This window comes from Tursiops truncatus, chromosome 15, assembly GCF_011762595.2.
Source record: "Tursiops truncatus isolate mTurTru1 chromosome 15, mTurTru1.mat.Y, whole genome shotgun sequence".
Classification (NCBI taxonomy): Eukaryota; Metazoa; Chordata; class Mammalia; order Artiodactyla; family Delphinidae; genus Tursiops; species Tursiops truncatus.
In genome coordinates this window covers 38,139,838-38,163,887 of record NC_047048.1, presented here as the reverse complement: position 1 = coordinate 38,163,887, position 24,050 = coordinate 38,139,838, and the positions used below count along the sequence as shown (strand labels likewise).

The 24,050-nt window shown below is 61.2% G+C and overlaps 2 protein-coding genes across 9 annotated transcripts in view; one reads left to right on the top strand and one right to left on the bottom strand.

Annotated features, from left to right (window-relative positions):
- Positions 1 to 13,022, top strand: MPG (N-methylpurine DNA glycosylase). Of its 2 annotated transcripts, none has more exons than XM_033839429.2 (4): positions 1 to 137; positions 7,035 to 7,268; positions 9,971 to 10,175; positions 12,578 to 13,022. In XM_033839429.2, the coding sequence occupies exons 2-4, from the start codon at positions 7,047 to 7,049 to the stop codon at positions 12,982 to 12,984; spliced, it is 834 nt and encodes a 277-aa protein (XP_033695320.1). In that variant the 5' UTR covers positions 1 to 137; positions 7,035 to 7,046; the 3' UTR covers positions 12,985 to 13,022. The 2 variants fall into 2 exon arrangements, with proteins under 2 accessions (XP_033695320.1, XP_033695318.1); XM_033839427.2 differs by lacking the exon at positions 1 to 137 and adding an exon at positions 4,863 to 5,029.
- Positions 12,966 to 24,050, bottom strand: part of NPRL3 (NPR3 like, GATOR1 complex subunit) — a 33,189-nt gene continuing 22,104 nt past the window's right edge. For 4 of the 7 annotated variants that reach the window (XM_073792576.1, XM_073792578.1, XM_073792579.1 and 1 more), the window contains 8 exons: positions 22,140 to 22,277; positions 21,090 to 21,246; positions 18,384 to 18,490; positions 17,817 to 17,946; positions 15,604 to 15,742; positions 15,271 to 15,477; positions 14,380 to 14,572; positions 12,966 to 13,834 (listed from right to left, as the gene is read on the bottom strand). In XM_073792576.1, coding sequence (XP_073648677.1) covers positions 13,669 to 13,834; positions 14,380 to 14,572; positions 15,271 to 15,477; positions 15,604 to 15,742; positions 17,817 to 17,946; positions 18,384 to 18,490; positions 21,090 to 21,246; positions 22,140 to 22,277 — 1,237 coding nt within the window. In that variant the 3' untranslated portion in view covers positions 12,966 to 13,668. Of the gene's footprint in view, positions 13,835 to 14,379; positions 14,573 to 15,270; positions 15,478 to 15,603; positions 15,743 to 17,816; positions 17,947 to 18,383; positions 18,491 to 21,089; positions 21,247 to 22,139; positions 22,278 to 24,050 lie in introns of those variants that run through there. The other 3 variants (XM_073792577.1, XM_033839422.2, XR_012326179.1) reach the window with 3 other exon arrangements.

Below are 24,050 nucleotides of genomic sequence, written 5' to 3'. Positions count from 1 at the left end.
CCCGAGTCACCTCCTCCGGGAGGGCGGCGGGGACACCTGCGGCTGGGGGGTCGAAAGCGCCTTGGTCGGGGAGGGAGGACCTGGTGGCCCAGCTGGACCGAACCTGATGGTCAGCGTCAGCCGCTCCCGGACTCCGAGTGAGTCCTGACCTTATTCTGCTTTGACTTGTGCTTGAGAAGTGGGCGGGGGGCGCTGTGCGGAGGGGGAGGGGGCAGGCGGCCCTGGATCTACCGTAAACCGAACCGCCAGCCTCCTCCGAAGGCCGCGCTGCCCAGTCTCTCACCCTAAGCCGCACGGGAGCCTCACTCGCACACACATGCCCCTGCGTTCATGCACTTAAACACACACGCTCTGTACGCACTCACACTCATGCTCGCCCACGTGTTCCTTTACCCACACCTGTTTACACAGACTCACATACACACACCTCTGCATATACACACTGTAACACCTCCATGCTCACTCTCACCCATTTACACATGTGCACACAACCACTGATGCACACTCAGTCGCACCCGCACCAAAGGCAGGATCAGAGCAGTGACCTCCTCCCGGGGCCCCTGTGCTCCCCACCCGCTGAATCCCTGCTCCCCCAACAGGCACTCCCAGGCCAGGCTGGAACCCCTGGAGCAGAGGCGCAGAGGCGGCAGCACCATTTCCGGCGACCACTCTGTGCTCCTCCCTCTTTCAGGGCTCACCCACCAGCCCTGTGGGCCCATCCCTGCACTCCCTGAATCGAACACAAAATGGCCCATCTGCTGTAGGCTGAGGCCGCTGGTGGGAGTTTTCCAACATTCCTCTCCCTCTCTCCTGACATTGCAGGAGTCGGTGGGGCACAATCACCAGAGAAAGACCCGGGAATGGGGGAGGGGGTGCCAATAGCAGGGCAGGGCTGACCAGGAGCTGTGAGTGGTGGAGGGGCACAGACTTCCACCCCGTAGGGAGCAGAACTGGGACCATGGGTGTCCTAAGGACCCTTCTGCTGGGAACCAGAATACTGAGGCACATGAGGCCCAGCCCCTCCAGCTTTGGAGGGTCCACAAGTGTGTCTTCACAGGCCCTTTGCTGGTCTGGGACCAGGAGGCAGTGGTCCTCTCTGAACAGAGGTGCTGCCACGGTCAGGTCAGCAAGCTATGCCCAGGGTATGACCGCAGACAAAGCCCTGGTCCTTGGCTACACAGAAAGTAGACAACTTGCGGTGGCAGCCAATTCACAGTTGGCCCAGGAGCCTGGGAAAGGGACAGAATCCTCCAACTGTCTCCTCATCCATCCTCAGGGCAGAGTGGTGCCTGCACACTCCGGGTCATTTACGAACTCAGTATATCAACACAGTTCCTAGGTAGAGGGAGACAATGGAAGCTTTGGAGGGGCTGCAAGAGGACTCCTTCACTGCGGGGTGGGGTGGTGACTACAAGTGCCTTGGGGACACAAGGCAAGAAGAAGGCTGAAGGCTGCCCAGTGCCGATGCTCAGGGCTCTGGCTGCCCACACTGCCACCCCTCCCATGCCAGGCTCTCACCCACAGACAGGACAGTCTCTCCATGCCTGGCATTCTCGACCCCCGCCAGGAATAAGCATGCCGCGTCCACCTGGACGCTCAGCCTGGGCTGGCAGGGCCAGCGGCAGTGGTGTCATCTCTGGAGTCCAGGGCCTGGGCTCACCTCCAAAGCTTGCCGTGGCCAGGCATCCAGTGCCGCCAGGTCTCCTGCAGTGGGTACTGCAGGGTACCCAGGCCCCCTCCATGACCCAGACACTCATTCCCAGCTGCCAGCAGCATAGCCGTAGCTGGCTCACAGCTGAGACAGGTGCCCATCCCGCAGTCCCCCCCCACCTCAACCCCCGCCCCACCTGGAGTCACTTTCAGTGAATGAGAGCTGCCTTGCCCCAAGTAACATCCCCTCCCCAGAGAGGGTGGTCTGTGTGTCCAGTCACAGGTAAGTGGCTTCCCCCTGGTTCATTCGTTCAGGTTACCTCCAAAGGACCCTCTCAGCTCCAGTGGGACCCCAGCAGCCTCTGTTGCAAACCCTTGCCCCTCACAGGTGTGGCTCCCAAGTACACCTTGGCAGGCAAACCCAGGAATCCCCAGGTTCTGAGCCCACCGAGTCTCCTGAGCGAGGACCCGGGTATCAGAAGGACAGTATGAGCAGAGGCCTGGACCCAGTCCACAGGGACACGTGTGTGCACACACATGTGCTCTGTCTCACACCTGGCCCACTGCCCTGTGTTCTGGTGGAGGAGGGCCTGACACGGAAACCCCAGAAATCAGCTGCAATTGCCCAGTATGTGTGCAGGTGACTGGGGATGGGCAAGTATCTGGAGCACCCCCTGACTACACTTCACTCTAGGACCTGAGGGGGTGGCAGTCCTGACCACTGAGAGCAATCCCCACCAGCCACTCTGGAATCAGCTCAGCAGGCCAGCCTGAGCTTTGGGGGGCCTGAATGGGGCCGGGACCAGCCCCTGGCTATTTGGGGAAGAGGCAGAAGTGGGCCAGACCAGCCAGGGCCTGAAGTCACTGTCTATTTGAGGCAGCTGCCCCTCCCCATGTCTTGGGGCCTGGCAAGGGGGGCCCTTAAGTACCTGGCCTCAGGGCCCGGCAGCACTGGCAGCACAGCCCCAGGAAAGGAAGATGCAGCCCACTGCAGTCACTGCTCTGATCCTCTGCCCAAGGAGCCTCCGAGCCCCCAGGACCCGTCAGCTGCAGAGGGCCCCAGAGGCCGCCCTACTGAGATGTCACCCCCAGAAGGTGCTGCCCCTTCATGGTGTTAGCTGTCCCTACATAGAGAGAAGGACAGTGAACAGTGTGCTGGGTAGGAACAGTGCCGGCCTCTGTGGCTGGTGGAGCCGCTGTCCTTTCTCTCAAGGCTCCAGGGTCTGACGGCTCCTCCAGAGGCCATGGCAGGCCTGGCAGGGCACAGAGCAACTCACCCCAGTACTGGCCCCTTTCAAAGCATTGAGGGTGTCCTCACCTTCATCCTCCATGGACATCCTCCAAAGAGCCTCTCCCAGCCCAGAAGCAGGGCACTCTGGGGCTGAGAAGAGAAGGCCCCAGGTCCCTCCTCCCACCGAGACCACCTTCTTACCCCCAGCCTGCCTGCCCTGTAGGCCACAGTGGGAATGCTCAGCCCACCGCTTCCAGCCTGTGGTGGAGCCTCAGACCACAAACCAGGAAGTGGGGGGGTGGGGGGAGGGGGGGGCAGAGGTTGTGCAAGGCCCTGCACTCAGGCTGGAACATCTGGAGAAGGGGTTGCTGGCTCCAGCCCTGCCTCCTCCTCCTGGGCTGTCCTCCAAGCCTCTCTTTCCTCATCTTCAAGTTGGGAAAAAGATGTCCCTTTGGGAATGCGTGGACTCCCCATGATTTCTACAAGGACCATGCACTATTTGTGAAATGAAAATGAATACAAAACTGCACCCACCCTGCCCCTGCCCCCACCAGGGAGAGTGGCCCAACTGTAGCCTCAGTTTCCCTCCCAGAGCAGGGAGAGGGGGAAGGGAGGAGGGAAGGGAGGCTGGGCACACAGGAAGGCAGGAGGGGGAGTCATTGTTCGGGCAGAATGGCTGCAGCGGGTAAGGAGGAAAGAAAGGGGTGGGAGTCACATCCAGGCCCGCCTCACAAGCACTCATTGACGACACACCGCCCAGCCCCGGAAGGAAGCGGCACAAAGTGCCGCAGACAGCTGGGTGGCTTCCGGCAGGAGCTGAAAGGCTGTTGCCCCTCCCTCCGCAGGAAGTTCTGGTTGGGGCCCTGGGCGGAGCGGGGAGTACAGCTGGGCCTGGGCCTGGGCTGGAGTTGAGCTCCTGGGCTGGTCCAAGGAGGAGGAGGAGGAGTTGGAGACCAGGGTTCCCCCAGCTGGACTTGCCCTGAGACCAGGTGCCACACTCGCTCATCCCAGGGCCCCATTCACGTGGCCCGTCCAGCACCCCCCCCCCCCACACACACACCATCCTTTGCCCAACTGTTCTCCAAGGCCCCACGGGTACCCCTCACAGGGCCAGGGTGACACAAGTCAGACAGCTCAGGACATGGTCCAGGGCAGGGGCGTTCCCCCTGCTGCCCCAAAGGGCAGTGGCATACCTCACACTGCCCCCAGCCACTGCCCTGCAGGAGGGGTGTTCCTGGGTCCCCACAGCCCTCCTGCTCACCTCAGCCTCTTCAGGAGGCTGGCCATGCTCCAGCAGGCCCACCCCTGGACCTGGGCGGGCTCCTCTCCGCATCCTTCCGTGGTGGGAAAGGTGGGGGCCCCACTGCAGACACAGAATCCCAGGACCCATCCCTATTGTGATGGGAGTGGTGGTGCTTCCAGAAAGGCCTGGGTCCACTTCCAGGACAAAGTCTTCCTGGCCCACTCCCCCGCCCTATCTGTCCCCTCCACCCAAATGTTCCGCAGGTATGGAGCAAGTAATGCCCCTCCGCAGTCCCAAGGACCAGGGGCTCCGACACCACCTCCCTCACGCACACTCCACGCGCACCCCACCCAACCGTCTGGGGCACCCCCAAACCACTACACCCCCAGCCGGGGCCCCTCTAGGGCCCAGTCAAGATTCACAGGGACCAAGCCTCTTTCTTGGTGGTCTGACCACCAGCTGGAGGTCACCAGGTGGAGTGAGCGCTGCGGCTGCGGCGGGACCAGGGTGCAAGTGGGGCGGGGGGCATGTCACTGGGAGGGGCGCGGGGCGGAGCGCTTCCCTCCACTCCAGCTGCCTGCTCCCCCTCCTCACACCACAACTGTCGCGGCAGCCCCGGGCCTTTGTCCCGGATGGGAGGTAGGGCGCGGGGCAGGGGCGACAGCGGGGAACTCCGATCGCTAGCCCGGCCCCACCCCCGGGGCGGATCCACGCCTGCGCCCGCCCCCTACCCCCGCCGGGCTTCCGTCCTTCTCCGCGCAGGCGCCGGCTCCAGCCCCGGACCCGGCGGCGCTTCCGGGTGGGCGGTGGGGTGCCTTCCGCGCCGGGCTGGGCTCCGCGCCGGCAGGTACAAGTTTCGAGATCCCTGACGGAACTGCCGGTTGCCCGCGCGCCGCGGGGCTCAGGTGAGTGCGCGCCTAGGTGAGCGTGCTCCTCGCCGGACGCACGGCCGAAGGACTGGCTCGGGGGCAGAACCCCCGGAGTCGCACCGCCACCGCAGTGAGCCCTGAGTGGGAGCCAGTAATGTGCGCACGGGCCGCCCCTAGGCGTCTGCAGTTCCCAGACGAGCGCCTGACGGCGGGGTGGGGCTGGCTCGGCTGCTCCATTTGCCAGAAACAAAGCCGAGGCCCTGCCCGTGGTCGCCAGTGAGATCTGAGAGGAGCGCCCGCCACCGGTTTCCTGCTTACGTGCTGGGCGCTCAACCTGGCTCAGACGCCCCTGCCCGAGCCCGCCTGCCGCAGAAATGACCATAGGGTTGCCTCGAGGGGCCACTTCCCCACACTCCTCCCTTCAGTGTCTGGCCCACACGGATAAATGCTCTCCCTTTATTTACTAACCCACTGTTTGCCCAGGTTTTGATGGAGGGCTGGCGGGTCCCTTGGGTGTCCCCATCCAGGCTGCTGTTTTCTGCCCTCCACTGGCTGGGCCCAGCCTGGGAAGTGACCCTTGTCCCCAGGTTTTGCGTTTCTTCCTAACATTGGTGCGCGCTCGCTGTACCCAGACAAGTGCTTACCCGGCTTCTCATTTTATTCTCGGAACCATCTTGTATGACAATGTTGGTTCCCTTTCTGCAGATGAAACAGAGGCACAGACACCTTAGGTCACTTTCTGGGGCAGTGGTCACCCTTGGGTGCAACGGCAGGGTCACCCCACTCTTCAGCCTGAGGCTCTGAGGCAGGTTCAAATCCTAGGTCTGCAGAGGGGGAGACAAGGCCTCTCTGAGCCTCAGTCCCAGGGCATCTGCATGAGCCGACCCCCACTGCCCACGGTGGGTCAGGGCAGAGACCCAGCGCCACCCCAGAGCCTCGCGGCAGGCCGGGGGCCAAACCTGGGTGGAGAACAGGGGCCGCAGCGTCCTGGAGTCAGCCTGTGGTGGGTGTTGGCAAATGCGCCTGGCTGCAGACAGGGTCATATCAACATCCATTCTCAGCAGGCTTGCGGCTCCGGACAACATAGAATGTCAGCACTTACGCTAAAAATAACGGGTCTGTCACATGCCAGGGAGGTATGGGAATCAGCCCCTAAGGAGGGTGTTTCCAGGCCCCAGTGCTCACCTGCTGCTCCTTTCCTTGGAGAGCAGCTGGTCCCCGAACGCCCAAGGGTGTGTGGTCAGATTTCCCAGGCCCTGTGGCAGCAGGTGGGAGGCAGACAGTGTGCCGGTCTCGGCAGATCCTCCTCATTCCTCACACCTTACTTTTGCCTCACTTAGCCTTATTCTGACATCCTGGGTCATGAGACAGAGGACAGCTGGGGACTCATTGGGGGTCATACCCTGAGCGCTTGGGATGGGGCCAAGTAGACAGTCTGCCTGGTGCTCACCCATGTGCGTGTGTCAGGCCTTCTGGGCCATTCTAGGAGGGGTCTGGCACAGTGGGAGCCCTGCCAGCATTGGGGAGGGGTGTGGATGACACAGTGACCCACAATCCGTTCCTCGGCCAGGCCCCACTGAGGTCACAGCTGTTTTAAAATTCCTGGTTAGGGGCAGGTGCAAAGGGAAGGGTTCCAGAAAGAAGCTCAGAAGTTCATTTGGAGACCACGTGATGAGTGGCAATCAGAGGGCAGCAGCCCTCCTGTCCCAGGCTTGGGTGCCACTGTCCCCTCCCCAGGCCCTGCAGCCCTTTGCCACTCCTGCTTGTGGATGGCACGTGCAGCAGAGTGGCTACCAGTCACTGCTGCCACCAGCCTGCCTTCACGTGCCGTCATTTCCCAAGTCTTCCTGGGTCCCAGCGCAGGGCTGAGCATGCCAGGTATGGCTCAAGTATGGCATTCTGTTTGCACAGGCTGGTTGCCCTCTTTTTGCATATGAGGAGACAGGCAGGCAGTTGAATGAGTCCTTGAGCTCCCGACTTCACTGCACAACCATCTGTCCTCTCCTCTTCAGACCCTTTATCTTGTCCTTTCCCGTTTCAGCTTTCCTGAAGAATGGGGCAAAAAAAGCAGCGACTGTTGGAGGCCAAGCGGCATCAGAGCCCGCCAGATGGGACCCGGACATCTTCCCCCAAGGAGCCCCGCTTGGAGCCACCCACGACCCTCGGCCCCCAGCGCAGCATCTATTTCTCAAGCCTAAAGGGCCGCCCTGGTCGCCTGGGATCAGAGTTTTTCGACCAGCCTGCCGTCTCCCTGGCACGGGCATTTCTGGGACAGGTAATGGAAATGTAGCGGCGTGGCCTCTGCTGAAGGATCATCACCGTGCAGCGTCTGTGGGCCCCAGCCCTCTCCCCGCTGGGCTCACATCCCTGACTTGGCCCTGTGTGGGCCAAGTGTGCAGTCACTTGGGCACTTGGGCCCTGCGTGGCCGCGTGCAGTCAGCCGCTTTGCCCACATTTGCTCCTGGGTAGCTTCACCTCAGTCATCTGGGGCAGCCTCTGGGTCCAGGGTCAGCTGGGAAGAATGCCGAGGTTTTTAGGGGTGCCTGCCTGCTCTGGGCAGTGAGGACGGGGCAGCTACAACATTAGACTTCCCCTGGGGCTGTGGGAGCATTACCCCTGGTCCACCTGGGATTGCCCTCAGGGCAGGTTTCTTACAAGGACCACGGTCAACGCTGGCCCCCCTGTCTGTGAGGGGCTGCTTTTGCCTGCCCCGTCCCCTGACACAGTCAGTGCCCCTGCTGGAGCTTGTCTATGTGTGTAGCAGCTTTAGACACATGGCAGCTGAGGCCATGGCCTATGGGCTGCCCAGCATCGGGATTGTCTTGATGAAGGACAGCCTCCTTCTCCCCACAGTGGCTCACAGTGCCGAAGCTGGCTTCCCAGCAGCCCCTGCAGCTCCAAGTTCTGGGGTGGGAAGCAGGACTGCCCAGGGCCCTTGGGGGTGGAGCCCGTCACCATGTTGTGTGTACATGGCATGTGGCGCAGCAGCAGAGTTTTGGCCACATCCATCTGGAGTACCATCTGGCTAGGCCTGGCTTTCTGGTCCTCCTGGAGGTTCCATGGCTACCCTGTGTCCTTTAGTGAGCCTACTTTTAGGTTAAAATGGCCAAGGAGAGTCAGCTTCTGTGGCTAACAGAAAATTGGTGCCAGGAACAGATCCTAAAATGTGAGCTAGTGGAGTGTGACCTAAAGTGTGACCTCATTGAGAAGCGACCAGAGTCTGTTACATGAGGATGCTTTCAGCTGCAAGGGCCAGAAGGTCCTTGTAAAAGCACCTTAAGTCAGGAGAGGTTATGATCTCATGAGCAAAGGCACATGGGGCAGGTGGGTCCAGCATCAGGTAGAGGGCCCAAGGGCCTCAGTGTGTCACAGTCTCCCCCTAGGCTCCCCTAGGCTCGCATCACGCCTGTTTGAGCCTGAGGGTAGACAGGGCGATGTCCAGCAGAGAAGGGCGGGTCTCACCCTGTATGTGCCTTTGGTTAGGGTGGAGAGCCTTTTTCATTACCCCTCAGTGGACATCCTCACAGACCTCTTGACCAGCCTTGGTCATGCACTCATCCTTAAGCAGGTCACTGCAAGGAGCAATGAGTTGCCATGACAACCCAGACCACTCTTGTGTCACCCTCTCAGCTGAGAAGGGTCTTGCCTCTCTCGGGACCCTCCACCAGCAAGGAGGAGATGTGTATAATTGGGGTGAGGGGCAACCACCATCTGCTATCTGGAAATGATATCAGTGAAATTCAGGACAGGAAAGAAGACAGTGAGGAAAGGGCTGTGGGGGGCTCCTCCCCAGGCCCCATGGAGGTGTCAGGCTGACAGGGAATGCTCCCTCTCGTCTCCTGGGAAGATGGGAGGGAGGCCCCATCTGAGGTGCTCTGACCAAGCCCACCTGTGCACACATACAGGGATTTGTGGGCTTTGTCTCCAGGAAGGCCTCCTCTAACCCTTACCCCAAGTCCAGCCTCCAGCACACCCCTCCCTGCCCCCACAACACTGACCCTGGCCGCAGACACATTGAGCTCCGTGGGCTAAGGCATGGTGGCCTGGCCGTCCAACTTGCCTGAGGCTCTGGCCTAAGGACAAGGCAGGTGCTAGGGACAGCCCTGGTGAGGTGGCTGGCCCCTGAAACTCCACTGTGAACCCTGGTTGAGTCAGACCTGGGGCTCCGGACACTGGGCATGACTGCTGGCCATTCCTGGGGCCGTACCATGGTGATGCGTGGTGAAGGGCAGAGGGGCTCCAGGCGGGGGAGGACTCAGCTCCCGGGGTACTCAGTGCTCCGCAGGCCCTGCCTGGCTCTCCTGTGGCCTACTCTGTTCTCCTAGGTGCTCTGCTGGCCTGAGAGCACCCACCCCTCTGGGGACAGCCCCTGACAACTGCCCCCTGCCCTGTCCTCGGCTGGGCCCTCTGTCCCTTCCTGTACCCACCCTGCCCAGGGTGCTGTCCGAGGCAACCATCGCCAGGCTTGCCTTCCTGGCCTGCTGCCTGCGCTGACCCACTCCTTGTGGAGCTCGTTACCCCCAGGGCTGTGGGCCAAGCATGGGGCACTGCTGGGCAGCTGGTCCTGCTGCTTTCAGAGTTGGCTGGGTGGGGGCTGAGTGTGACGGTCCTTTGCAGTTAGTCCAGGGGGAGGGGGCTCCACAGGCTCTGGAATCCCAGGCAGGGCCCTGTGCCCTTCACACTGCTCGGCCCCAGGCTAAGCTTTAAGTCCAAGGGGACCCTGCTGAGAGGAAGTGTGAGAATTCACTAGTGCTGGTGCCCAGCCCAGCCCTGGTCGGCCTGAGATGGCTGCACCCTGTGGACAGGACACTTGGTGAGCAGGGCGTGTGGTCCAGTGGTCCAGCAGGATGGAGGGGATGGTGGGGAAGAGCCAGCTGTACCTGGGTTCCTGTACCTGTACACCCTGAGCTGGGGAGATGAGTCCAGGCTGTGGACTGTCAGGGTGGAACGAACCCGGCTCCTTCCTATGCTGAGCAGGTCTTGGTCCGACGGCTGGATGATGGCACAGAGCTCCGTGGCCGCGTCGTGGAGACTGAGGCATACTTGGGGCCAGAGGATGAAGCTGCCCATTCGAGGGGTGGCCGGCAGACCCCCCGCAACCGCGGCATGTTCATGAAGCCAGGGACGCTGTATGTGTACCTCATCTATGGCATTTACTTCTGCATGAATGTCTCCAGCCAAGGTGAGCGGTGCTGGGGCTTGGGGAAGCAGGAGGCCTGGGCAGAGCCGCCTCAGCTGGCAGACCCCGGGAGGACCGGGTTGGCTAGGTGATTGAGCAGGGGGTTCCCTTGCTAGGCTAGGCGAGGGTTTCAGGAACTTTGGCTGCACGGATGGTGGTTAGAGGTGCCAGGGGCCCCACAGAATAGAGGTCATGGGTTGACTTGAACACAGAGCCCATGGGTTCACGAGCCCACCGCTGGCCCCAGAGCTCAGTGCTGGTGTCACTGCCGGCCCAGAGAGGACTCGGGAGGGGCTGATGTGGGGAAACAAGAGTGAGATCGATTTGGGGTGAGCTGGGCTCAGGCAGGAGCCTCGCCAGGCGGCCAGTTATGGGGTCTGGGCCAGTTCTCAACTGGGGATGATACTGCCACCCTGGGGAACATTAGGCAACGTCTGGAGACATTTTTGGTCATCACATCTGTGGGGATGCTCCTGGCCTCTAGTGGGTGGAGGCCAGGGAGGATGCTCAGCAGTTCACAATGCACAGGATGGCCAACTCCACAGAATCATGGCCCCAAAGGTCAGTGGTGCCGGTGGGAGGGATGCTGGTCTAAAGCTCCCGGGAGGGTCCACGCACCTTGGGGGACCCACTGGGTCTTTCGTGGGTAGGCAGCTGTGTTTTCTGAGTGCTCTGTGCTGGGAAGGAAGTGCCCAGCACCGTCTTGCCAGAGCCGCTGCTGACCAGCAGCGGCGGGGGGGGTGGGGGGTGGGGGGGTGGTCTGCCCAGCCCACTCTGGCTAGCCGGTCCTAGCGTCCATCTGCCAAGCCTCCCGTTGCCGACGCAAGTGAATGAAGGCTCGAGGACAATAAGGGGCTGCCGGTCACACACGTGGAAGGATTCCATTAACGTGTGAGTTGTGATTGCCCAGAATAGACAGCTGGGGATGCCTGATGCCAGAGCCACAGGGCCAGAGGACACAGGGAATCCACGACTGGCCCTGTGCCCAGCAGAAGGCAGGTGCTGTGTGAAACTGAGTGACAGGGACTGCCCCTGAGGGCCCTGTTACCAGGCGCAGAGCTTATTCCGGTCGCTGAGCTTTTCTTTGGCGTTAGAACCAACCCCTCACGTGAGAGGAGACTGCACTTGGACAAGGGGCTGCAGTCAGTGAGGAAAGGGAGGAGCCCAAGTTTCTGCGGGTACAGTGGACAGAGCAGATGTGGGAGGTGGTGTGTTACTTTCTCGTTACGTGACCAGGATGCCCCAGGAATGTCGAGGTTAGGGGAGTTGAAAACCACATGGGTACAGACAGGGCCAAGGGTCATCCAGGTGGAGTGAGGGAGAGGGGCAGCTGAGACAGTCCTTGCCTGTGGGGCGGAGGCCGTGCAGAGACCGGGACTTGGGGCTGCGCGGTTGGTGCAGGCAGACGGGGTTGGCGGGGGGTGATGGGGAGGCCTGGTGCGATGAGGTAGGGGTGTTCTGTTCGTCAGGAGTCTGGACTCAGGTGCATCCCAGGAGAGGAGGGGTCAGCTACTCCTCCAGACCTGTCTGCAGGTGGTACCCACTATGTTCAGGATGGAACCAGAGAGAGCTTTGAGGCCAGTGAGGGGAGCTACCCGGGAATCACAGAGGGACTAAAACTCAAGGCTTTAGGTGCCCTTGGGCACATCCTGAAGTGCTTTGAAAGCTGGCTGGTTAAGGGACATCTGGTCGAACACACCCCCACACTTGCTGGCTGTGCAGGAGGCCAGCTCCTGGGTGCTGATGGGAAGGCCTGTGCGGCTGAGGCCTGAGAGAGGGACTGGCCTGGCCACGCCTCAGGCTGAGCCCCTCAGACTCCCAGCTAGTGAGTGGGCTGAGAGTCAGGGGAGCAGGTGTCCCAGGACAGTGGCCTTGCTGGAGGGTCAGGGCGCCTCTGTCCAGGGCGCAGGGAGTAATCACTGTCCTCAGCCAGGAATCCAAGGGGGTCTGGACAGAGATGTCTTCTCGAGGGAATCCCTGGGCCTGGGTGTCTGCTTGCCATCCCACAAGTAGCCTGAACTGGTTGGGGAGGGGACCCCACGGAGGTGGGGGGCTATTCCTGCTCTGTCAGTTTCCACACTGGATCCTAGGGTGGGGCTCACCTGCGTCCTGTGCACACTGGTGGCTGCTCCAAGCCAGGCTTCCAGCTTCCCCAACAGCCAGTGCGGGGGGTGGTTGGGGGACCCTGGGGTTTTCTTTGCTGACCTCACAGAGGGAGCTAGGGAGCTCCATGCCTCCCCAGCTGGTGCCCATAGGAAGCACAGGTGCCTTGGGGGTACAGGTGTGCGGGAGGGGGAGGCAGGCAGAGGGTCTGGATGGTGAGTGAGCACAGGTGTCACCCCCAAAGCTTTGGTCGGGCCTTGGGTAGTGGGGCGACAACCTGGGAGGCTTCATCTCTTCCACAGGGGATGGGGCATGTGTCCTGCTCCGAGCGCTGGAGCCCCTGGGGGGCCTGGAGGCCATGCGGCAGCTTCGCCACACCCTCCGCAAAGGTGTTGCTGGACGAGCCCTCAAAGACCTTGAGCTCTGCAACGGTCCCTCCAAGCTGTGCCAGGCCCTGGCCATCGACAAGAGCTTCGACCAGCGGGACCTGGCCACAGACGAGGCTGTGTGGCTGGAGCGGGGCCCCCTGGGGCCCAGTGAGCCAGCTGTGGTGGCAGCAGCCCGAGTGGGCGTCGGCTCTGCAGGAGAGTGGGCCCTGAAGCCCCTGCGCTTCTATGTGCAGGGCAGCCCCTGGGTCAGTGTGGTAGACAGAGCGGCCAAGCGGAACACACAGGCCAGAGCAAAGGCCAGCCGGGATGAGGATTTTTAATTGTTTAAAAATGAAATAAATGCTGTGTTTATAGAAAACAGTGTCATTTGTGTCTCGGCCGGAGCCCCTGTCTGTGGCCAGCTCGTCTCTTTGGGAGGACCCGGGGCCAGCAGGTGCACTTCCTCCTCAGGCCTGAGGCAGCCGTGTGTGGGGAGCAGCGGTGCAGTCACTCCTCCCCACCCCACCCCACCCCCGCCCCGGCCAAGGGGAAGCTAAGACAGCTGCGGGACACCGTTAGCCCAGGTCCTCGTGCCTCAGGTGGCACGGGGGCGACCGCTTGGCCATGGCCTCCTGGTGGCTAACACAGGACTGTGGGGGGCGGGGAGGGGCCGGGCCAGGCACCGGCAAGCTGGAGGGAAGGGTGCCTGCAGGCGGCCAGTGCTGGCCATACAGGCCAGGCCAGGCCAGGCCCTCGGACCTGAAGCTCTGGACAGCCCAGGCCCGGGGAACACGGGAGGGGGAGCGAGGCTCTGAGAGAAATACGAGCCAAGTTGGTGTGGGCAGCATGCAAGCCTCACTCCGAGGCAAGAGTCCTGGACGCTCTCCCAGCTCGAGCCTCACCTTCTCAGCTCAGAGCCCCTGAGGCTGTTTCCAGGACTGGAGGCAGGTGAGGATGTGGAGAGCAGGGGCCCCATGGGGAGGGAAGGAGCCTGGGGTTGGGGAGGCTCCCTCTGGTGCCCCAGCTCAGGTGAGCAGGGCCTGGAAGACAGTGATGACCGGATCCTCGTGGGTGGTCACCACCAGGACACTGCGGAACTTGTCCACCAGCGCGAGCAGCTGGGAGCGCCTCGTGTTCTCGTTGTACATGATCTCCTCCAGGTGGTGGCGGCCGCGGAAGTAGTGCAGGAGCCTGGGGGGTGGAGGGTGGGTATGAGCACAACTACGGAGCTGGCGGGAGGAGGGGGTCCTCAGACAGGCCCCTGCTCCAAGCAGTGCCCTGGATCCGCTGCCCACCGTGGCCCCTGAAATGTCACCCTGCCTCAGTGCCCTGACGGAGGTGAGGGCAGTGCAGGGTCAGCTGGCAGCGTCTCTGCTTCATGCTGCTGTGGCTCTTAGGGCACCTCGGCTGGGGGCTCCGTCCCTGACAACCCGACGCTCCCAGAACACCATACACCCAGTGCACCCAACTCAGGGTTGGGTGTGACAAGTCTGTGTCACCTATGGCGTGGACACCAAGGGCCCCACCCGATCCCCATGAGGACAAGAACTTGCTGCTGCTTCCCAAGACGTGACAAGAAACACCCAGGAAGTACAGAAGAGACCCCAACATGCAGGTGCCAGGTAGCGACGGCTGTGTACTGGAGATGCCACCTCAACCAGTGAGGGCTGTTTGCCATCGGGATTTAAGCTGAGATCCACTTTCTGTCCTGTCCCTAGATGTGGCCCCTGCTCTACCTGGCAAACATGCGGAGGTCCTCAGGGTTCTGTGCCGCGGGCACGCTGAGGATGGCTGCCCGTTCATGCTCGGACAGGCTGGCCAGCAGGTTCTCCGTCATCCTCCTGTTGAGTGGCGAGTCCCCACTGGGGAGCAGCTCTGCACTGGAGTTGTCCATGCTGGGGCTGGTGAGGGTCATGTCATCACTGCTGGCTGAGGACGGGCATAGTCAGGGAGCGGCTGCCCCCAACCCCACGAGTCACCTGCGCCCACCTGGGAAATAACTGCTGTGCCCTTGGGGAGCAGCCCCTCACCCCAAGGCCAGCCTGGTCATCCAACCCGTCCCACCCACTCAGAAGACAGGAGCCCTGAGCAGGCAGGTCCAGCACTGAGCCTGATGTCCAAGGCCCCATCTTAGCCTGGGGAGGTGCCTCCCCCTAAGCCTTCCAGCCCCTCGTCTTCCCCAAGCCAGGGACCTGGGGCTCGGGGCTGCTGCCTTAGGGGGCACACCGTGGCCAAAACACCTCCTTCGAAAAGGGACTATGACAGTCACTGTCTCCTCAGGCCCTGAGCATGGAGGTTTCAACGGTCCTCCCAGGGACGGGGTGTGGTCTGCTCTGACCCCAGGCTGGGCCAGGCTGCTCCTGACTCAGCAAGGTAGAGCCTTGTCCTCAGGGAGGCGGGGGAGGGGACCTCCCCGAGGGAGAGCTGCCCAGCTGGGCGAAGTGGCGTCCTCGCGGACACAGCTGCCCACGGACACTGTGTGTGCACGTTTTCGAGTGCAGCCCTGTGAAGGTGCTGTGGTCATTCCCTGAGGCGCCCAAACTGGGCCTCCTGGCCGCCTGCCTCTTCCAAGGGCGCCCAAGGTGCTCACCCCCCACCAGACAGATGCCCTGGGCAGGGGGTCCTACTTGGGGAGCCAAAGCTGAGGGCGTTGGGCGTGCTGAGGCTGCGGCCGCCAACCCTGGTGGTGAGGGGCACGTCATCCTCCCGGGGGCGGGGCTCGTCCTCACTGGGCGAGGCCATCAGGCAAACGTAGGTGTGCAGCTGGACCAGGAGCCTGCGCTGCAGCATCCACACCACCATCTGGATGAGCTGTGTCTGCAGGACGGGCAAGCCTGAGACATGACCCCCAGGTCACCCCGGAGGTCAGGGTGAGGCCCCACACCTCAAGAGAGGGAGCGCCCAGCCGCCAGCCGCTCTGCAACCCCAACTCCCGTCCAGAGGAGGCAGCGGGGCCACACCTGCCCTTGCTCCATCACACGCCCGGGCTGCCCACGGCTGTCCTTTCTTGCCCAGAGCTGAGGAGCAGGACCTGTGACGCGGAGGACCTGCTCTGCCTCCTCTTCCCCAGCCCACTGGCCTCTGTGGGGACCCTGGACACTGTTGAGAAAGAGGCTGCTGGCAGCCGCCCTGACAGCAAAAAAGTCCTCCCCTTGGGTCAACCTGAAAGCCTGCCCAGGGACCGGGAAGCCTGTGCAGGTGGTGCTCCAGCAGCCGTTGAGTGGGGGGATGTGTGCACATGGCGTCCACATCCTCAGACCCACACACCCACCTGCTCATCCCTGGGGGTCCCTTGCTGGGAGGGGCTGGCTGACCGGGCGTGGAAATAGGGGCATATGTGACCCAGTCACACCAAAGAAAATTGAAAAGGATTGTAAAATAATTAAATTATGAGGGACTTCCCTGGTGGTCCAGTGGTTAAGACTCCTTGCTCCCGGACTTCCCTGGTGGTGCAGTGGTTGGGGGTCCGCCTGCCGATGCGGGGGATGTGGGTTCGTGCCCCGGTCCGGGAGGATCCCACGTGCCGTGGAGCGGCTGTGCCCGTGGGCCATGGCCGCTGAGCCTGCGTGTCCGGAGCCTGTTGCTCCACGACGGGACAGGCCACAGCAGTGAGAGGCCCGCATACCGCAAAAAAAAAAAAAAAAAAAAAAAAAGACTCCTTGCTCCCAATGCAGGGGGCCCGGGTTCGATCCCTGGTTGGGGAACTAAGATCCTACATACCACAACTAAGCCTGCGTGCCGCAACAAAGACCCAGCGCAGCCAAAATAAATAAATCCATCAATTTAAATAAATAAAAATTATATTAAGAGACTTCATCAGCACTTGAGCACATTCTGAATGGGCCTGAAGTAGTAGGTATGGAAGGCAGGTGGCCTCACCCTGGGACTGAGCAGAACCAGAACTGGCTCCATCCGGGCCCCTCGGGCTTGGCCTAGAAAAGCCACCCGCCATCCGGACCATTGGGAAGTTTCCGCTGGGGAGGGGAGAGGGTGAACATGCAAAGTGTGTCTTTTATTCAGCTGGCACGACCTGGCACAGTTCCTGGAAACCAAAGGTGCCATGAAAGACAGCATTCAGAATAGTCACGCTTGGCATCTAAATGAGCGGACCAACAGGGTCTCCTCCTCATTCACAACTTGAGGAGGAAAAGGGTTTCCTTTTAAGCTTTTTTTTGGCGGTACGCGGGCCTCTCACTGTTGTGGCCTCTCCCGTTGCGGAGCACAGGCTCCGGACGCGCAGGCTCAGCAGCCATGACTCACGGGCCCAGCCGCTCCGCGGCATGTGGGATCTTCCCAGACCAGGGCATGAACCCGTGTCCCCTGCATCGGCAGGTGGACTCTCAACCACTGCGCCACCAGGGAAGCCCCCTTTTAAGCTTTTAAGGACTGGTTTTGCCTAACAGACCTGGCACTTATTAAAGCAAATACTTTACTTTTGAAGACAAAGCCTTGAGAACACCCAGACCCATATCTGACACCTGTCCCACCTGGCCCTGCCCAGAGCCCCAAAGCCCCAGGTTTGCAGTGGAGGGGAGGAGGCAAAGCCTCTCGGATCCAGGCTACACTCAACCCTGCCACAAACGCAGAACTCACCAGTTTGCTCCACACGTCTCACCCCTCCCTGGGGGCCAGCCCACCACACCCAGCACCCTGCCTGCCTCTCGCCCTGACCAAGACCCAGGACCCCTTGGATGAGGAGATTCTGGGGATCAGTGAGCCCAGGACTTATACCCACAGACCCTGTGGCCACCTGGACCGTGGCAGGCAGGGGAGGGAGTAGGAGTGTAGGGACCAGACTCAGTGAAAACAAAATCCCCTCTGCGTCCCCCAACTATGGGATCCCCAGGCCCAGAAGGGGGCACCAAGTGGCTCTGTCCTCCCAGGAGAGGTCACCGATCTCCTGCCAGTTGGGCCTCTTACCTGCGTTCTAACCCTAAGAAGTGCCCACCAGGGGCAGGGGGGCTCCATGGGGGGAGGGACTTGCAATGCTCAAGTGTCTGCAGGCGGCCTAGCCAGGGACACGGCTTCTGGTCACCCTGGCAGGGCAGGTACCACATACACAGCAAGCACCTCCCCCCAAACCAAGGCTAAAAGCACGGCAGCACCGAGAGCCTGGGATCAGGGACTGACCCAGGTGGGTGGTTCCTGGGCTCCCTGAGCTCCTGAGACTCACCTCCTGCACAGCGGGGGCCAGGGGGTTCCTAAATTCTGACAAGGAGACCGGCAAGGAGAACTTAGCGAGGACAGACGGCAGGTCGTGAGATGGAAACTGGCGTGAGAACTGCTCAGCCAGCGGAGAGTACCTGGGGACGGGGGTGAGGGTCCGTGAGCTCAGCAGACCTCCCCACCATTCAGGCGTCTGCACCCTCGCCATGAGCCTGTGGTGGGCAGGAGGGGGCGCAGCCTGGTGGGTGGGCCAGGATGGGTGCAATGAGGACAGAACCCAGATGCTTTCCCCACACCACAGCCCCTATGAGCCCCTTAGTCAAGGCCAAGGCTCCTGACCTCCCACCAGGTGCCCCGTGCAGCACCCACTGGCTGGCAGGCACGGGCAGGCGCAGACCCTTCCTGGAGGCCGTAGGTGCTGGAAGAGCACAGGCTAGGGGTGCCATGCAGGGCTAGACCAGGCCAGAACTGGAACGTGGGCCCAGCTGCCCTGGGGAGCACCGCCTGGCCGGCCCTGCCAGCCACTCCCCTGCCCACTCGGGGGCCCTGGGCTCTGGCAGCCAGGGGGACTCACAGACACACACTGGCGTTGGGCGAAAGCATGTAGACGTTGTTCTCACACAGCGGGTAGATGATGATGGCCTTGCCCCAGTACACCAGGTGCGCCGCAAGCTGGAAAACCTGCGGGCAGAGGGCCGGGAGGACAATGCTGGGGAGGCCAACCCACGCAGCCCCCTGGCTCATGGCCACAAGCCTCTCCGTCACTGGTCCCTGAGCCGTCCTGGCTGGCACCAGCACAGGGACGCTGGGGCACCCGAGATGAGGCCAGTCCAGCTGATCAAGGGGCTTGGCTGCACATCCCAGCAGAGGCCAGCCCACAGCCCAGCCGGCGCCCAGCACGGAGACGGGGCTCCACGTGACAGTGGATATGGGTCACTGCACCTGCCCCCTCCACACACTCATCCCTGGAGAACATCCCACTGTCCTGCTGCCCTGACTCTCAAGACACACACACCATGAAGACAGGACAGGGAGCCAGGGTGAGACCACGGCAACGGGCACCGCTCATCCTGCAGCACCACGGCCAAGCGCCTCTGAGGGTGCATGCACACCTGTGACAGTGCCGGGGACACCTCTACCTCGTCTCGGCAAACAGGGCCTCCAGTGCCACAGCCAAATCAAACACAGAAGAAATTTCAGTTCCATCGCTGACCCTCTTCTTTCTCAGCCCAAGTCCCAGTGCTGATGGCTCTAAAGGACACAGGCCCCCTTCCTTCCATCTCTGCCACCACCCTCGCCCAATGGGCTCCACCTCCCACCTCTCTGCAGCCAGAGCGCCCTCTGCAGGCCACAAGTCTGAAATCAGGATCACCCGGCTGGAGTCAAGCTGTCAGCAGGGAGACTGTTCTTTGCTTCCAAGTTGCTGTGACCACACGTCTCATCTCTGCCTCATGGTCACATCCCCGCCTCCCTCTCAGAAGGGCCCACCCAGATCATCCAGGATCATCACCCTGTCTCAAGGGCGTTATTCCCATCTGCAAAGTCCCACATAAGGAAGGTCACACTCACAGGTCCCAGGGATTAGGTCTACGGGGCCACTGTTCACCCAATCACAAGTAATGTGTGATCCTAATTTTGTTATTCAGAGATTATGTGTTAATATGTATATAAAAAGCTTAGAGGAATCTAGGTTACTACTAGGATATGGGATTATGGGGACTTTCTCTTCTTCTGTTTATAATTTGTACGATATTTGAATTTTTATAAGAATATATTAATTTCATCATGACAAAAAACCCTCAAAATACTTGCAGAGCTTTTTTGCCTAGGATGGAACATGAGTGATTTTAAATCATCTGGTGACATTCACACCTGTGCTTGAGGTTCCAGCTGGGCTCGCTGGCCTCCCTCCCCACGGGGGCCTCCGCTAGGTGGTCTGCTGCAGGAAGCAGCAGTCCCAGAGGCTGGTAAGGTCAACCACCAGGGCTGGGCCCCAGGGGGCGTCTGCACGACCACACCAGTGGCAAACCCTGATTTGCACCAGGTTCAGCGGGAAGGGGCATGGAAGGAAACAGCAAGGGGACCCCATGGCAAGGCCGGGGAGAGGCGAAGGGGACATCATCAGAGCTTTGTCTGTGTCTGGGGGAACTGTGAGGCACAGTGTCCAAACAGGCTCCGCGTTGGGCAGCCTCAGGGGACAGTGAGGGTCACCCCCTCAGAGCTGCACACCCACAGGCATCTGCTGATCAGCCAGTACTGGTCAGAACACAAACTCCGCAGTACACACACAACAGCTAGCGCGTTAAATGTTCTGTGTCTCGTGGGTGCTAGGAAGGCAGTCCAGGAGCCCATGTGAAACACGAAGGCAGCGTCCGATAAACACTTTCAGATGGGGTGGACAAAGGTCATGGGGCAGAGATGGGGGAAGGGCTTATTTGGGACGAAAGAATCCAGAAAGGCTGCTTTGGGGAACATGGCCCGAGAGTCAGGCCTGGTAGACAAGCTCCCCTAACGTGCTAAGGAGCAAAGGCCAAGGGCTCCCTGGAGGTGCCTCGCAGGGGCCTAGGTGGCCTGCCTCATGGTGCTCCACCCTTGGCCTTTGTAGGAGCCGCTGGTCCCTGGGCCAGGCCCTGCCGCCCCCTGGCGGTCACACAGTGCCCCGTTCCAGACCCTGAGTCCACCCTCAGGCTGTCGCTTGGAAGGCCCCCTGCCCCTGGCCTTCAACTTCTCCCTGTGCTTTTCCTTGGCCCCAGCCCCTGCCCAGGTTCAAACCAGATCCACAGCCAGGGAGAAGGGGCCCCCATCTGATCAGAAAGGGCAGCTCATGAGCACGTGGCTCGGCAAGGAGGTGGCACCTTGCACAGTAACACAGGCCTGTGTGCCCGTGGGGTGTGGCGTGGGGAATCAAGGCCACTGGGTTTGGTGCTGGCTCTGCATGGCTCCCACGTGGGCTAAGGCACTCTGCGTACCCCTGCTTCAACCCTGCAAGCCCCCAGCCCTGGCTGTGGTCCTGTGCGGCCCCGTCACCTGGCACCACAATGGCCTCACTCCTCTGCCACAGTTTCACTGCCCGCTCCCCTCCACAGAGGAGGAAGTCAATCCCGAGGCCTGATCCCAGGTCAGACTCCAGATCCACCCACCACCACAGCAGGCCACGCAGCAGCCCTCGGCTGGATGGAGGCCCTAGGGAGGCGACTTGAGGTGCCAGCTGTGATGCGTCCAGCCCCTCCCTGCTGCCCATCCTGCCCACCCAGGGTGTCTCCTCAAGCCCCCAGGGTACCTGCAGCAAGGCCAGGTCTGCGTCCTGGGCCAGCTGCTGCAGGTTCTTCACAGCAGACGTGGTCTTGATCACACGCACCAGGGCTGGGGAGCAGTCAATCGGGAGCTCGCCCAGCAGGGACTTCTCGTCGCTGAGCAGCAGAAGGGCGTGGTACGGGCTGTGGGGCAGAGACACGGGTCATCACAACCAGCGAGCCACAGGCCCTTGCCCTGGGTGTGCATCTGTAGAGAAGAGGCCGGGGAGGAAGCGGAAGACAGTGCTGTGCCCTGAGGCCTTTAAAAACCTGCAAGGATCACCCACAGAAAAAACTGAGGAAGGCCTGACGGGTGACCTGGCTCCATCCCACCTCTGGGATTGCCCAGCAAATGTTCGTTCGAAAACGAGTGAATCTTTCCTAAGGAAAGAGTCCCAAATATGGGAAAAGCATAATCCCCACTGCAGACTATGAACAGAACTACCTAGAAATACGCTTAGCAAGGAAGCCCGGGGCCTGGGGAGGGAGGAGGGACCAGGCAGTGCTTTGCTTTCTGTCGTCTCAACATTTTCTGTTATGTACCCAGATTTCCTTTTCTGGTTAAAAAACATTTAAGGAAACAAAGGACTTGATGGAGGAGGGGGAGGCAGAAGATTGGGCTCAGCGCTTTCCTTGAAGGAAATCAGTGACATGAAGAAACAGATCTCACAAGTTCTGATCTGAGCAGGAGGTCCGGTGAGTAACACCATGAAGACACAACGTCTCCCGTGGTTGGCTCCTGGCCCCTGCCATGATGCTCAGCCCCACAGCCCTGCCCAGGTCCTCGTCTGGGACTGCAGCACAGCGCCCCGCTTGGCCAGGCAGTGCTGACAGGGCCCGTGGGGAACCTGGGGTGGTCATCTCTAGATAAAACTGAACACAAGAGCGTGTATTTTTACTCTGTAAACAGCAGCGCCCTACCTGCCAATTTCTGTGGCAGGAAGAGGAAAAGACGATTTTTGGAACCAAGTACTTGGTAAACCTCAGGACACAGGAGAGCAGGGCCCCGGCAGGGTGTGCGTGGGGCTGGCACTCACCGGATGGCCTTCAGGCTCCGCTCGATGGCCTCGGGGGGAATAAGGCTCGTGGCCGCGTAGTGGATCTTATGGGGCAGGCAGAAGCTCACCTCCAGCCAGCTGTTGACGTGGAGCCGCACCACGCCAGATGTGCACAGGCTGCAGAGAGCGGGCCGTCAGCCACCCACATAGCAGCTCCCAGCCGTGCACACAAGCCACACAGCCACACAGACACCCCTGAGGGCGCCTCCTCCCAGCACACGGAGGAAACTGCAGGGGGAGACTTCCAGAGCAAGAAAGCATCTTGTCCTGGACCTCAGTATGTGTAAGAGAAGAAAAAGTATTAGGAACACCCACAAAAACTGTATTCCTGGCCAGCCCTGGAATCTCTAGTCCAACTAGAGAGCCAGGGCTCCCATCTCTGTCCCACAGGCTCAGTGCACCAGGGGTATCCTGAGGCCGCCTCTGCACACCTGAGGAAGGCTCCATCACAGCGGGCTGCCTGGCAGGGCAGGGCCTGTCACCAAAAGGGAGAGGTGAGCAGGAGAGCAAGGTCCTGCCGGGGAGGGGCCCATTCCCCTGCAGACACCAGCAGCCCCAGGGGCTCCACGGCCACCGCCAATGCCAGCCTCGGCTCAAACCTTCGGCTTCCCTCGTCTCCGTGATGGAACTTTGGTTCTTTCAAGCCCTGGCCTTGCTCAGGCCAGACATGGCAACTCTGTGTCTGACCCTCATTTCTCACATCCCACCTCAAACCATCTGTCAATCCTATCTGCTTCATGGCAGGGACAAAGTCCAGACCTTCTCCATTCCGGCCCCCTCTGTCCGCCCTCTCCACTCAGACCCCCAGGGCTCCCACGTAAGCAGTCCCAACCAAGACCCCAGAGTGCCGGAGCCCTGTGGGACCTGCCCACTCTTCTCCGACCCTGTCTCCTCCCCACCTCCCATGGGTCCAGCAAAATAGGCTGCCCTGCGGCTCTCCAGGCCCATGTAATTGCCCTGGCCACACACTCTCCCCCAGGTGCCCCGGGGTTCCTTCCCCCCTTTTCAGATCTCAACTCAAGCGCCACCTTCTCAGTGGCTCAACCATGAGCCAGGCCCCACAGGCTGCTCACAGTTCCCGTGTGTCCTGTGCACTGGGCAGCAGCACGACCTGCCGTCTCCTGGTCAGTGCTGTTTCCCGACCAGAATTCAGTCACAAGGTGCACTGCTCACCGTACAACCGGTAATGGTGGCGTACGTGGGGGCACTGAGGGCATTTCCTGAATGGAGGAAGGAAAAGGCCCGAGGAACATGTGTCCGCTCTGGGGGGACCATCTCTCAGGAAGACCCTGCCAGGAGAACAGTCTCCTAGCGGCGCCGTGCAGGGGGACCACACACAAAGCTGGGGCCATGGCTCCGTGGCATGGCACCTGGTGTGGACGTGGGGGGAGCGACTGCTGGAGCAGAGGGCAAGGGGGTCTGTGCCCAGCTGAGGCCCGCCTGCCCTGCCCGGGGTACCCTCCCCGTCACACTCCAGCCCCACTCTGCTGGCCCCGCTGGCGCCCAGGTCTCAGGGCTCTCAGGCACACAGATGCAGGGTGCTGGGAGGTGGCCCCACGGCGCCCCCCCCCCGCACCCACAGGCCGTTCTTACAGCCTCTCCCCACAGCTCCGCCCAGACGGACGACAGAATCCATGGTCAGCAGTTTCAAATGTAAAAATAAGCCTTCATTGTCTCCAGCAGGGAATGGGCAACAGGCAAAGGACCGTGGGAAGAACACAGAGCACGTCTGTGACCTCAACTGCCCCAGGACTCCTGCCAACACCGGCGTCTGCTCCCTCTGCCTGTCCTGCCACCAGGGCGTCAGGAGAACTAGGCCCCCAAGAGCCCCCCTCAAGGGACGGTCTTAGGTTCTGAGCTGCAGGCTGTAGCTGAGTCTGGAGGGCAAAG

Excerpts from the sequence above, each read along its gene's own strand:
- MPG (XM_033839429.2), top strand. The coding sequence starts at position 7,047 with ATGGGGCAAAAAAAGCAGCGACTGTTGGAGGCCAAGCGGCATCAGAGC. Across the intron at positions 7,269-9,970 it reads CACGGGCATTTCTGGGACAG|GTCTTGGTCCGACGGCTGGA; the intron begins GTAATGGAAATG and ends TATGCTGAGCAG. Across the intron at positions 10,176-12,577 it reads CATGAATGTCTCCAGCCAAG|GGGATGGGGCATGTGTCCTG; the intron begins GTGAGCGGTGCT and ends TCTCTTCCACAG.